This window comes from Rhincodon typus, unplaced genomic scaffold (assembly GCF_021869965.1).
Source record: "Rhincodon typus isolate 14 unplaced genomic scaffold, sRhiTyp1.1 hic_rhity00001964, whole genome shotgun sequence".
Lineage (NCBI taxonomy): Eukaryota > Metazoa > Chordata > Chondrichthyes > Orectolobiformes > Rhincodontidae > Rhincodon > Rhincodon typus.
In genome coordinates this window covers 7,576-20,277 of record NW_025967602.1, presented here as the reverse complement: position 1 = coordinate 20,277, position 12,702 = coordinate 7,576, and the positions used below count along the sequence as shown (strand labels likewise).

Below are 12,702 nucleotides of genomic sequence, written 5' to 3'. Positions count from 1 at the left end.
TTAGATGTGCAGGAAAGGATGACCCAAGGTCACTTCGGGATGTGTGTTTGCACATGTAGTTGGGGATTTAAAACAAAATTCATTCTACTTCACTATACTTGAAAAGGGTAGCTGCCACAACAAAGTGTTGAAATGTAGATTGAAAATGATCAGTCCAGTCTTGATTTGAGAAACCAGGAATGTTCCTCCATCCCCCTTGCCCACTTCCCTTCTGCCTTGTCCACCTCATGTCCACCACACTCTTTACTGTGTCTCCTCCCACTAGCCCTTCCCGAATCCATTTCCTCCTGCCCACGCCCCATTTCTTGTCTATATCCTCGCCATCTGCTCTAGTTTATCCCTCTGTCTCCACATGCCCTCCATCTCCATCTAGGAGTGAATGAAGACTGCATTTAGCTTTGAGGGGCATATTCGAATTATCAACTTCATTGTGCTTTTGATTACCACTTGTCTAGAAGGTTTATTTCCTTGACCCTCCTGGGATGGGAAGAAGCTACAAAAACAGTTATTCAGATGCAGATAATCCCAAGGTGTCTTGATAGAGTGTATCCTGAGAGGATTCTTCCTCTTACGGTGGAATATAAAACAAGGGGCCACAGTTTAAAAAGAATTCTTCCGTTTAGAATAGTTGAGTAATTTCTTCCGAGGGTCTTTATCTACGGGGTTCTCTTACTCTGAGAGCAGTCAATGTTGGAATGTTTTTCAGACTGAATTGGATGAAGGTTATAGGAAATATACTGGAAAGTTGAGCTGATTTCACAATCATGGTTCAGTTAAATATTGGGACAAGCAGGAAGAGCTGAATGGCTAAATCATTTATATTTTTCTGAAGAAAATGGTTGAATTATTTATGACAAATTGTCTGACTGTTTGAATGCAGTGGATGTGGAGTATTGAGTTATCCCATTTTGAATATATGTAAACGCTTTTCGAATGTGGGTTAATGTCTGCTTTCATTTCTAGGATATGGATTTGAATTTACCCTTGAATTAATGGCTTTAGAGTTTGAGGTTGTAAACATGGAGTAAAATCATTTTGAAAAGCTAATCCAGTTCCTGACGGCCTAGGCTTGAAGCAATTTGCACACTTAAAAGCCTGTAATTAGTTCTAAACTCAAATATGTCGTGTTTTAAGATGGTTTAGACATATTGATCAACATGTCAGCTACAGCTGACTTCGCTGTCACTGATCTAAGACCCCACAAGTGAGAGGTTAATTGCAGAGCAGCAGTTGTTGGTCTATTGTCAAATTGGAATATGCAAATGGTATGTAGTTTCATGAATCCAAAGTCAATGAAGTGGTATCTGCATCTGGCTTTTGATTTAGTTCCAACAAATTTGAGAGGTATTCCTAGGCCTGTAAATCTCAGACTCTGTGATAACCGAGAAGGTCTCAAAGATCAACCTCTTAACACTGCATTTAATGGTCAGAGTGATGATCGGAGGTTGTTCTGATGTTGTCACTCAGCACTAGAAAGGAAAATGTTCCATTTGCCTGTTCCTGATTACCAAAGAAAACTGGGTAATATGAGCAAATTGAGCGATGTTTTGTAATTTATTCAGTTTCCTGCGTATGGTGGTCCATCAGTATCTCAACCTGCTGCAAAGTATTCTTTGAAGAGTATTCTTATGTAGTGTTTTTGAATTTGCCAGAGAGCAATCAAGTTTTGAACCAACTGGATGTGAATGAGTGAAACCTTTTGGTTACTTTTGTGACTGGTTTCACTTTAAGGAAACTGCTGTTCAGTTCTGGGAAACTGCTTGTAGGCTTGGCTCTGTGAATGATTAATCACCAAATGGGCAGTGTGCGATGAAAGCAAACTAAGACTAAGTTTAGTGTCACTCAACTTCCTGCAATCTAGCAGTCAAGATGAAACTAAATCCGTGTTGTTTACAATAAGATGACTCCAATAGGTGCCAAACAGATTGTTATTTAATGTGAAGGCAGTGTTTGGAAGGACTTCTGCTTGGCATGCCAAGCAAATCTTTGACAGCTTTGCAGTTACTATTGTTTTTAAAATGGTGTACTTTTCTCAATTTGCTTTGATTTCCTTTCAGTCTTGCTTAACATACTTGCAGTTTAGTCAGGTAGATGTTCCTTTATTCCTTTGCACAGCATTGAAGCTGGAGAGCTTGGAGTACAAAGAATTAACTACAGAAATAGCTTCCTGTTTTTGGTATAGCTGTCTCTGGAACTAGCAGCGCACTGTCTTACCTCACGTTCGCCCATCTTGCCCACATTATTTCTTCCTTTCAAATGAAAATTGTTTTTGGCTTACTGTTGGCTCTGTGTTTCACAATTTCCTGTCTCTAGTACACCTTTTTAGTGGAGTGCTACCACAATATAGAATGGTATAGCACTGTACTGGCCCTTTGGCCCATCATGTCTGTACTGACCCTGATGCCATTCTAAACTAATTAAATCTGCCTTTGTGTGGTCTGTATCCCTCTATTCCTTCCCTGTTTACATGTGTAAAAATTTGAATTGACCTGATCAGGGGTATTATGACACACCTTTGGAGGAAGTGGGACTTGAACTCAAAGTTCCTGGTTCGAAGGCACGAACGTTAACACTGTGCCGCAAGAGCCCTTTGTTAATTTTGTAGTCGTTTGACTGTTAGGCTAGATGTTCATGTCCTTTTAAGTGATGTCACCTAATAATTGGCAAATATTACACCAATTTAATATTTTTTCTCCTTTCCTTTAGTGAAAGATTGGATCTAGACAGTGTCCTGTATGGCTCTTAGCATCTTATTTGACCCTCAGCTGAGTTGCCAACCCTCCTAACCTTCCTTAAGGTTGTCTACCTCCACATCTTTAAAGTCCATTCTAAAATTATTGTGCTTGTTTATAAGTATCCAAGGCTTTTGCATCCTTGTGTGATGTTTTCCGGCTTAGTGTTCCTCGAGATGTCTCCACTCTAATCCTGACTGCTTGCATATTCAGGTGTAATTGCTTCACTATTGGCCTTCTCTCCTCCTAAGAGCTTGCTTAAAACCGACCTGTTAGTGCTGTTCAAATATTTGTGATTGGATGTCAGATTTTGTATCGTATTCCTGTGACAGGCCAGGTGAGGTTTAACTGTTTAAGATACTGTGAAAATGCAGTTTGTTTCTTCATACTCTGAGGTCTTATTGATGTTATGACATGGTTATCAAAGTATTGCAGAGGCAATGCTTAGATATGCTTGGACATTTACTGTATGTCATGGCTTTCCAAATTTGGGATTTGGCCCCAGCTGGGGTTGCAAGTTCTGACAAAGTAATGGTCACGGTGGAAGGGTAATAGCGCAGTGGTATAACTGTTAAAACCAGCAGGTCCCCTGTGCTGTACGTTGTTAGTGAAGGGCTGCACCAATTTTGAAGCTTCGAAATGGGTGTCGTGGTGGGGAAGAAATTGGTTGGACTGTCGGTGGAAGAACAGAAAAACAAAGGTTTGCAGCCATGGTACGTACGAAACAGCCTCCAAGCACTGCAGTGCTGCGTTTTCAGTGCATTTTTTTGTGGGGCGTGTCGTGGCAGTCAAGGTACTTTTCATCAAGTGAAAGCAGGAGTAGATAAGTTAGCCATGGTTTCCAACTGTGGAACCATATCTTGATGTTTTATATCCAGGACATTGCTTTTACTGTCTTGAATTCTCTGGTTGAGCTACTTCTGATCACCTGAATGAGATTCGACCCCCAACACACTACATCACTTACCTCGTCCTTCATTTGAAAATATTACAGTTTTACTCTTTTTATTTTCACATACAGCTGTTATTATTAGGAATCAGTTTCTAATGCTAATATTCCTGATCCTGAGCTTTCCAGAAAATTTTGTTCCTACACCTTTGGTGCTGAACTAACATTGGCCCTTTAAACTTTAAATGTTCACTTAAAAACAAAAGAGAAACAATTTCTCCAGTGCATCAAGTTCATAACTTGGGTTAGGAGAGGAGGCCGAGATTATGAACTGACTTCGACTGCCTACTTCAATTATCACATTCTGCTATGATACACTTCTTAACAGGTTAATTAAATTTTCAAACTAATTTGAGAATGCTTAGCATTAATTTAGGTCACTGCTTGGATTTTAATAATTCATTTGTATCTTTGCATCTCCATGTTACTATTAGTTGATCATTTTGGAAAGCTTGAAACTACTGTTTATAATAGTATGAATGTCTGAAATATCTTGATTTACATTTTGAAAAGTGGAGGACTGGGAAGAATTGCTAATTTGTATTGAATTGGTGTTTATTTTTGGAGGCCGGTGAGGTAGTTGGACCGACGTAGCATGTTAATATTGTTTTTTTTACAGCTGCCCTGGCTTCACGCTGGTATTCACATGGCAAACATGAAACCGATGAGGAGTTTGATGCTCGTTGGGTGACATACTTTAACAAGCCTGACATTGATGCCTGGGAGCTCAGAAAAGGTAAGTAAATCGGCGCAGTGGATGCATAATTAAATTCATGACCTTAAAGCAAGAATGTTTCAATTTCATAGGTCAGGTCCATCAAATTTTAATGAGCTCCTATCTTTGCAAGACTGATGGCTAAGCAATTGAAGGTATGCACAACTTCCAGCATATCTCTTGTCATGCTGTTTTTTTAATACAAACGTGGTTAATGCACAATAGATGCAACAGAGTAAGTGAGATGCCTTGAATCTCCATTCTCATCTGCTATGCCAGCTCGTAACTGAGCACAGTCTTTCAAATCAGTAGTAAGAGTTGCCACATCTTTGTGTTTCCTAACTGTAGTAATGCTTTAACTTAATAAAATATTGAAAGTTTGAAATTCAAACAAAAAACTGAATTCATAATTTTCCCAGCTATGTTTAGGCTAACATGTCATTTGCCAAACGTTAGGCAAAAAATTGTTTCCTGTATTTTAGCAACTTTCAATGTTAAAGAACAAATATTAATTGTTTCTTAACTCAAAATGATCAAGAACGAGGAGGGCACAGATTTATCGATGTGCAAAAGTAATAAATGTCCTGTGAGAAGAAACATTTTAATGTAGTGAGTAGTTTAGGTCTGTATGCACTTCCTGGAAGGATAGTGGGGGCAGGTTCAATCAAGGCTATGTGCAGTGTTAGGGAGAAAAGATCAGAGAATGATATGAAGTCATGATATTCATTCAGGGCTGAATGGCCTCCTGCACTATGGTGTTTCCTTTTCCTTAGTTGCTACTGTACTGTTTTTAAACTTCAATTTATTCGTAGTGGTTGAAAATATTTGTACACGTTCTATACTTGAAATTTGACATTGCTTTGCTTTGAAAATCAACTGTTTTGTATAACCTGTTCTAGTAAATGTGTGTTTTAACTGACAGGAATGAACACCCTTATTGGATATGATCTTGTACCGGAACCTAAAATTCTCGATGCTGCTCTGAGAGCGTGCCGTAGGTTAAATGATCTAGCTAGTGCAATCCGCATCCTAGAAGCAGTAAAGGTCAGTGGAATTGAAACTCCTTTTTCCAACATTCTTGTCTATTTTGTAAACTTGAAGACTGAAGGTAAAAATGATGCAGTTTCAATTACTGAGTGAAAGCAGACATGTTTGCCTTCTGGAGTTGAAGCTTTCTGACTATTAACCATTTTGAAAGTGCAGCAGATGTTTTTCCAGTTCAGGTATGTATTGTTAACAACTGTTGATTATCAGTCTAGGTTTTAAGACTTATGGCATGAGGGTGTTGCTGGCAAGATCACTACTTGTTACCCATCTCTGCTTGTCTTCAATTTGAATGGCTTACTAAACCATTGCAGAGGGCTGTGTTAAGCATCAGTCACATTGCTGTGGATGTGGAGGCTCATATAGGCCAGACCAGGTAAGAATTGCAAGTTCCTTCCCTCTAGGACATCAGTGAAGCAGATGGACTACTAGAAAATTCACTCATACTTGCATGGTTACTGTTACTGAGACTAGCTTTCAATTCCAGATTTCATTACCTGAATTCAAATTTCACCAGCTCCTGCACTAGGTTGAATCCATTGTCTGAGAGCATAAGCTTAGGCCTCTAGATTACTCCTCAGTGATCTATGACAACATCACCTCCTAAACCCTTGTTGTCCTGCAAATTCCTAAACACCCAGGTGCTATATAAATGCAAGTTGTCACATTCCTGTGACCTTCATATGCTGTTGAGTACTCCCACTCCAAGGTGGACTGTACTGTTTTTCCTGCCTAAGGGTTTCTTGGGTTTCCCCCTTTTGGCTCCTTAACATCAGCTGTCATCATGAAACCATGATAGATATTCTTCTCTCTTTTGCCTCTTTCCTCCCACAGCACTGCCCAAAAAAACTGGTACCTAAGCCATGCTAGAGAAATAATTAGAGATTCTGTAAATTGAGATTGTCAGTTGGAAGTCCTGCTTTGATATCAAGCAAAGTTATAGCCCTCATCCATTATGTAGGATTCCTTAAATGAATTGTTAGTTCACTACACCATTACCTGACATCAGGTAGCATTTTAACATGTCACCTGTTACACTTGCTGTTGAAATAATGTACTCTTTCGTATTGTTGCATTAAAGCTTCTCTTAAGCCTATCGGTGAGAGAGATCACAAGAAAGAAAATCAATCTTGTATAATGATTATAATAACTTATTTAAGGATAATAAATCCTAGAGTCCATTGTGAAAGACTTAATGGTGGAGAACTTGGAAAAGTGTGTCAGAATTGTACAGAATCAGCATGGTTTTGTGAAAGGAAAATCATGCTTGACAAACCTATTGGAATTTTTTGAGTATGTAACTACTGGAATTGATGGTGGGGAACTACTGAATGTGGTTTGTTGGGACTTTCAGAAGGCTTTTAGCAAAGTCCCACAAGAGATTAGTGTGGGAAATTAAAGGGCATGAAATTGGGGTGATGTATTGAGATGGATAGAAGACTAGTTGGCAAACAAGAAACAGAATAGGGATAAATGGGTCATTTTTTTGAATGTTAGACAGTGACTAGTCAGGTTCCACAAGGATCAATGCTAGGACCCCAGCTATTCAAAATATAATGGTATGTGGCCTTCACAGCAAGAAGATCTGAGTGCAGGAGCAGGGGTGTCTTGCTGCAATTAGACAGGGCCATGGTCAGACCACACCTGGAATATTGTGTGCAGCTTGGCTTCCTTTATTTGAGGAAGGATGCTCTTGCTTTAGAGGGAGTGCTGCAAAGGTTAACCTGACTGATTCCTGGGATGAGGAAAGGTCGAATTGGTAGGATTATACCTGCGAATTCAAATGAATGAGAGGGGATCTCATAGAAACCTACAAAATTTAACAAGACTAGACAGGTTGAATGCAGAATGGATATTCTTAATAGTGGGGTGTCCGGAACCATGGATCACAAGTTTCTTCACTCAGAATTATGAACCTGTGGAATTTGCTACCACCAAAAGTAGTCAAGGCCAAAACATTGAATGATTTCAGAAGGCAGTGGAAGACACCTGGGGCTAAAAAGATCAAAGGATATATGGGAAATGTGGGAATGGACTGTCGAATTGGATGACTGGCGTGATCGTAATGAGTGTCAGACTGGGCTTGAAGGGCTGAGTGGCCTGCTCCTGCTCATTTTCAGTTTAAGTTATCCCTTGATGCCCATTCTTGCCTGCTCTTCCTGTATCTTAGCAGTGTCCCTGTCCACCTCATTGCGACTGCCCGTGTCTTTACTCATTATTACTCCTCCTGGCTTTCTTTTGCTGTGCTTTTATAAGCTGCAGCCTGCCACCCTCCCCAGTACTTTTATACCCTGTCACGTTCATCCATCCGCACTACCCCACACTGTCACTTTGCTGTGATACCCCAGAACAAAAGTTGTGGTCCAGTTTAACCACGATCTAATTGAATGGCAGAACAGACTCGAGGGGCTAAATCTGTTCCTGTGATTCTATGTAACCAACTTCCAGACGCCACCTAGCTATGCTAATTTCAGTCAAGTAGCAGCACACAATGATCCCAATCTAATTCAAAACACGAATGATGAAATATTTCCTTCACTTGAGTTTCAACATGGAGGAATTTGATCATTAACATACTTAAATCAATGCTGTGTTAATTTATTCTTTCCACACCTACACTGTAGGGCTTGACTACTAAAATCCCACTAAAATGTTAACAATACTGTGTGCAACAAATGCAATTTGACTTGAATCACTATAGCTTAGTGTGTGATGAAATCCTTTTCAGCGTTTCAATTTTAAACTAATGGCATATAGGTGTTGGTCCTTTTTTGTGAAGGGCATTCATATTTAACTAAGTCTTTTCGGAGACATGACTTTAAACCAGTGTTAGTGCAGATGACTGAAGTCATCCTAGCGTATTTAATCGAAGCTTGTTTATTTTGGAATGTTATATAACAGTGTGAAAAAAGCCATAAATTTAGCAGAAGATAGGATGAACGAATTTTTTCAAAATTCAGTTAAAAGCTTCTGAATTCACTTCAAAGGAGATCTGACTGAAGTCCGATGTAAGAATTTTCCCAAAAGAAAGGAGTTTGTTCACTTAAGTGAAAATGTGACCTCTGTTTAATGGTTTATTCTGATAGCTTTCAGACCAGGAGTGTTTAATTAGAATCTAGAAATAGATTGAAGGTTGAGAAAGTCTAAAATCTCAGTTGAGAATCAAAAGAGAAACCTTTGCAGCTGGACTGAAACTGGGAAAAAGCTTTAAGTCATCCTACAGATTTAATATTGAAAGGAAATTTCTGTGGATTTTCATTAACCTAAAAAGTGGCATTCCGGAAGTAAGTAGGATTGTTTTGCCAGGTGTTTGAAATCTTTAAAGCTGTCAGATGAGAGAGTTCATGTTGAGTCTAGTGACCCTATTTTCTCTCCACAGATGCTACTAGACCGGAGTTTCTCCAGCACTTTCTGGCTTTGTTTCGTATCTCTAGCATCTGTAGTTCTTTGTTTTCTGTCAGATGTAGATAGCTTGTTTTGTTTTATATTAAAAAAAAATTATTTTAAAACCAAGCCTGAAGTCTGGCTTGTATTCAATGAAAGGCAGTCTGTTTCTAAATCAAGGTATGATCTATCAAACCTGTTTTCCATTCTGCGATCTGATCGTCAACTGAGAATCCGATATGATCATAATAAGTGGCCCTGTTATGTTGTATGTAACATGGATAGAAGCAATATACTTCCTGAAGAAGTGGGGTGAAAGAGGAGTCACATCCAAAAGTAATCATGTTTTGGAGAATATTGTTCTCTGTCATGCCACTCTCAATTAAACATGAGCTAAGATTCTTTGAGGTTGAAAAATTGGCATCCTCGCCTGACCTACCTGTGACTCCAGTCCAGTGTAATGCAGTTGATGTTTGTCACCAGCCCAATGAGAGATGAGTCATAAATGCAATGGTGCCACAATAGCCCCACACCGAGAACAAATTAGTGAGAAATCCATATGTACATTGATTTAAACAATGTGTCCAAAAAATCTCCATTAATATTTGTGACCAACATTTTCTCTTGCGCATGCACTGAAAATAAACTCCTTGGTCATGTAATCATTCATTATACTCCCATGGCTGGCAGCAATTCAAAAGTAATTATTGATTTCTCATCCCCAAGAACGCTACAAGATGCCGTATAAATGCTGATGCTGTAATTTCAGTGTCTCTTCTATAATTTATGGAGTATTATTGCTTCACCAGCTTATGCTTTTAATAGTAAAGCTTATGTACAATCCCATTGCCCAACGACTTCATTCCTTAAAGAATTTGCAATAAGAAATTGGGAGAGTTGGTGCCAGTAGACTTGGCCTAAGGGCTTCCTCCTGTAATAATTCTTTGATTTGACATTGATGCTATAGAGCATAGATAATTGTTCAACAGACTTTAAATATTTTCATCTCTCCTCCAAGACCATAGCTATAGCATCTCATGGGTTCTACAAGACATTGCTCATTGTGTATCTTATTGCTGGTTAATGCTAGAAATGGATGGTTGCTGATGCCCTGGGTTAATGCCATCTTATCAGAAGAGAGAGAGTTTGTGTGTTAATTCAGATAAGATCATTTCAAATCTTTTGAATTCATCTTGCTCTTTTGGAGGTGGTGGGTGGCTTTTAGTCAGGGTAGGAGAACTTGTTCTGAAACTGAAACTATCTGCACTTAAGCAAGTGAATTACTGGTGTGATTAAATGACTGCATTGGTCTGCTGTCTTGCTACCAAGAATTCATTTTAACAGTTCCAACAAAATACTACATGCAGCTGGCTGTAAATGTGATTCCTTGTACTTTTCAGGACAAAGCTGGCCCACACAAAGATATCTATCCTTATGTTATTCAAGAGCTCAGGCCTACGTTGACTGAACTGGGTATTCCAACCCCAGAGGAGATCGGTTTAAACAAATTATAACGTTCTACCTGGTGAGTTTACAGCAGAATCTTTGTGGCCAATTTTAGAGTTAGCTGACAAATTATGATGCCTTTGATTTGTCAAGTAAAGTATTTGTACGACAGCCTTGAAAATAGAATCTGGTTGTCTTCTGTAAGATTTACAGAAGCAGTGAAATACAGGTGTCAATGAACAACAATTGTGGAATTGTCACTTTATTCATTGTTTGTGTATTTTGCAACAAAAGGCTTACTCATTTTTTTACGTTCTATGTTTTTCTGATGTCAAGCAGCACTTTCTCAGCTTTGTTAGCATTGACATTTAGGATGCTTGCTCTGTTGTGATGGTACTCGTCTACTGTTCATTTGGACTGACTCTATCGATGTTTTGGAAATTTCACTACACAACTTCATTTAAGTGCTTGTCTATGGAAAAAGACTAATGTGAACTAAATCCTCTCTTTCCCCCCCCCCCCATTTGTCTTGAAATTGAAATTCCTGTCATCTTAAATGAGAATGAAACTGGTGGACTCCTTCCATTCTTTAAAACAAAAGCACTGCACGTTTTTTTGCTTTGGCTAGTTGTTCTCACCCTGTAAAGCACAGCTTTTGAAAAGGTGCCTTACTCACCCTAATACTTTTACCAAGTTGTGACAATGTGACATCTAATTTGAGGGTGCACAACTGTTCAAACTGTCTGCTTTTCCATTAGATCCACAAAAGAAATTAATTAGAGGTTTCTTTCTCAAATTCCAAAAGCAAGTACACCATATGACTGAGTTTAGTAGCATCTCTTGTGCTGCTGGAGAATATCAGTTTGAAATGTAACCAACTACGTTGGATCTAGCTGCGCATTTTCCTTTAAATGTCACAAACTGTAAAAGCGTCAATCATTCTTAACATTCAGGTAGTTGAGATGCAAATATCATTCTATAAAATCATTTTCCATTGGTGGTGTTATAATTTGTAACATTCAACAGCCTGCTCTTATTTAGGGGTGGCACTTTTAAGTATTTAGTGCCCAGTACCTATTGCTTCATGTTGCTGGTGCATTTCCTAGAACAGCAACCTATTGTGTCCAAGCTACTTGGAAAACATTTGCCCACCAGTCACTCTCTGGCCAAAACATGAACAAATGAATGTGCTTACGTTTAAGACCATATTTTTGCATGCCATTTGACTTTAACAAGTTAGCATTATTGAATGGATCCATTGTCTGATCTGTCTTCTTGACTATTTGAATCTGATCCGTTTTCTTTCTCTTCAGCAAAGAGAAATAGAGCTTGAGTAAATCCAATCCCAGTCAGAGGTAGCAAGAATGTGCAGTTTAAAGGATTTACTTTCATGTCTACTAGAAAAAGTATTATTTTTTATATTCTGACAAATCCATGAGATAATCTGCAGGATTTTTCTTACTGACATCTGAGGCATTTGACGTAGGGCATATGTTCAGGGAGATGGGTTATGTACAAGCACAAAGGGTGAGCTGCTAATATTTTTAATACGTGGTACATGAGCTCAAAGTCCATCTGTTTTTATTCTGAACCCTACCACCACATTCTGCAGTGCTTGTACTCCTATTAATGTTGAAGCTTAACCTGTGAGGAAAGTATCTGTTGTGGACATATTCTCCATTCTGTGCCATCAGCTGGCAAGTGCTAAAATGCCCTCCCTAAATCTCAAGTCTCTCCTCAAAACCTGCCCGGTCGTGCTTGATCATCGATGCTAGAGTCGCTTAACTTGAGCAAACTGTCTGATACCATTCTAGTGAAGTAGCTTGGGTTATTTTACCATATACTAGGGCACTATTTAAAAATGCCGATTGTAAATGGAAGCAGTGCAAAGTCTGATTTGACTTCTCACCTGCCTATTGAGATGAGTGATTTGAGCATTGAGTTGACCTGTATTCAATATTATGGGCTGACAAAGTTTCTGGAATGAATCTAATCTTGTGTAATCTTTTTCTTCCAGATGGTTTTCAGACCTTCGTCCATTGTGATTGTACATGATGCAAGATGCAACCTAAAATATTACTTTATTGAACGTTTAAAGTTTGTTCTGTCACATGCATTATGCCTACCTGTGAACTTAATTCAATAAAGAATGGGATTAAACACTTAGTGCTAACCAGTTATTAAACAAATGTGTGTAAACGTAATTGTTCCAAATTCACCTTTGGACTACCAGCAGTGCCAGGTAATTCCAGTCTCAAGTACCAGCCTTTTGAAGTTCATGGTGTTCATGCCAATACAGATGCTGATTGCAGTGATGCTCATGTCAGGAGTGGCTTTACTGAAATTACATATTGCTGCTGAGAGCCTGGCCGTTCAGTAAATTGATTGAATTTGATTCTACAGCAAACTGGATTTCTTTTCCAGCCGTTTAT

At 38.8% G+C, this 12,702-nt stretch overlaps 1 protein-coding gene across 1 annotated transcript in view; it reads left to right on the top strand.

The window, feature by feature from the left end:
* LOC109917288 (cytochrome c oxidase subunit 5A, mitochondrial) overlaps nt 1-12,436 on the top strand; it is a 14,440-nt gene extending 2,004 nt beyond the window's left edge. The window contains exons 2-5 of the mRNA XM_020517083.2: nt 4,301-4,417; nt 5,319-5,440; nt 10,225-10,349; nt 12,288-12,436. Of these exons, the coding sequence (XP_020372672.1) occupies nt 4,301-4,417; nt 5,319-5,440; nt 10,225-10,338 (353 nt within the window). The 3' untranslated portion in view covers nt 10,339-10,349; nt 12,288-12,436. The remainder of the gene's footprint in view (nt 1-4,300; nt 4,418-5,318; nt 5,441-10,224; nt 10,350-12,287) is intronic.
* The last annotated feature ends 266 nt before the right edge of the window (nt 12,437-12,702 follow it).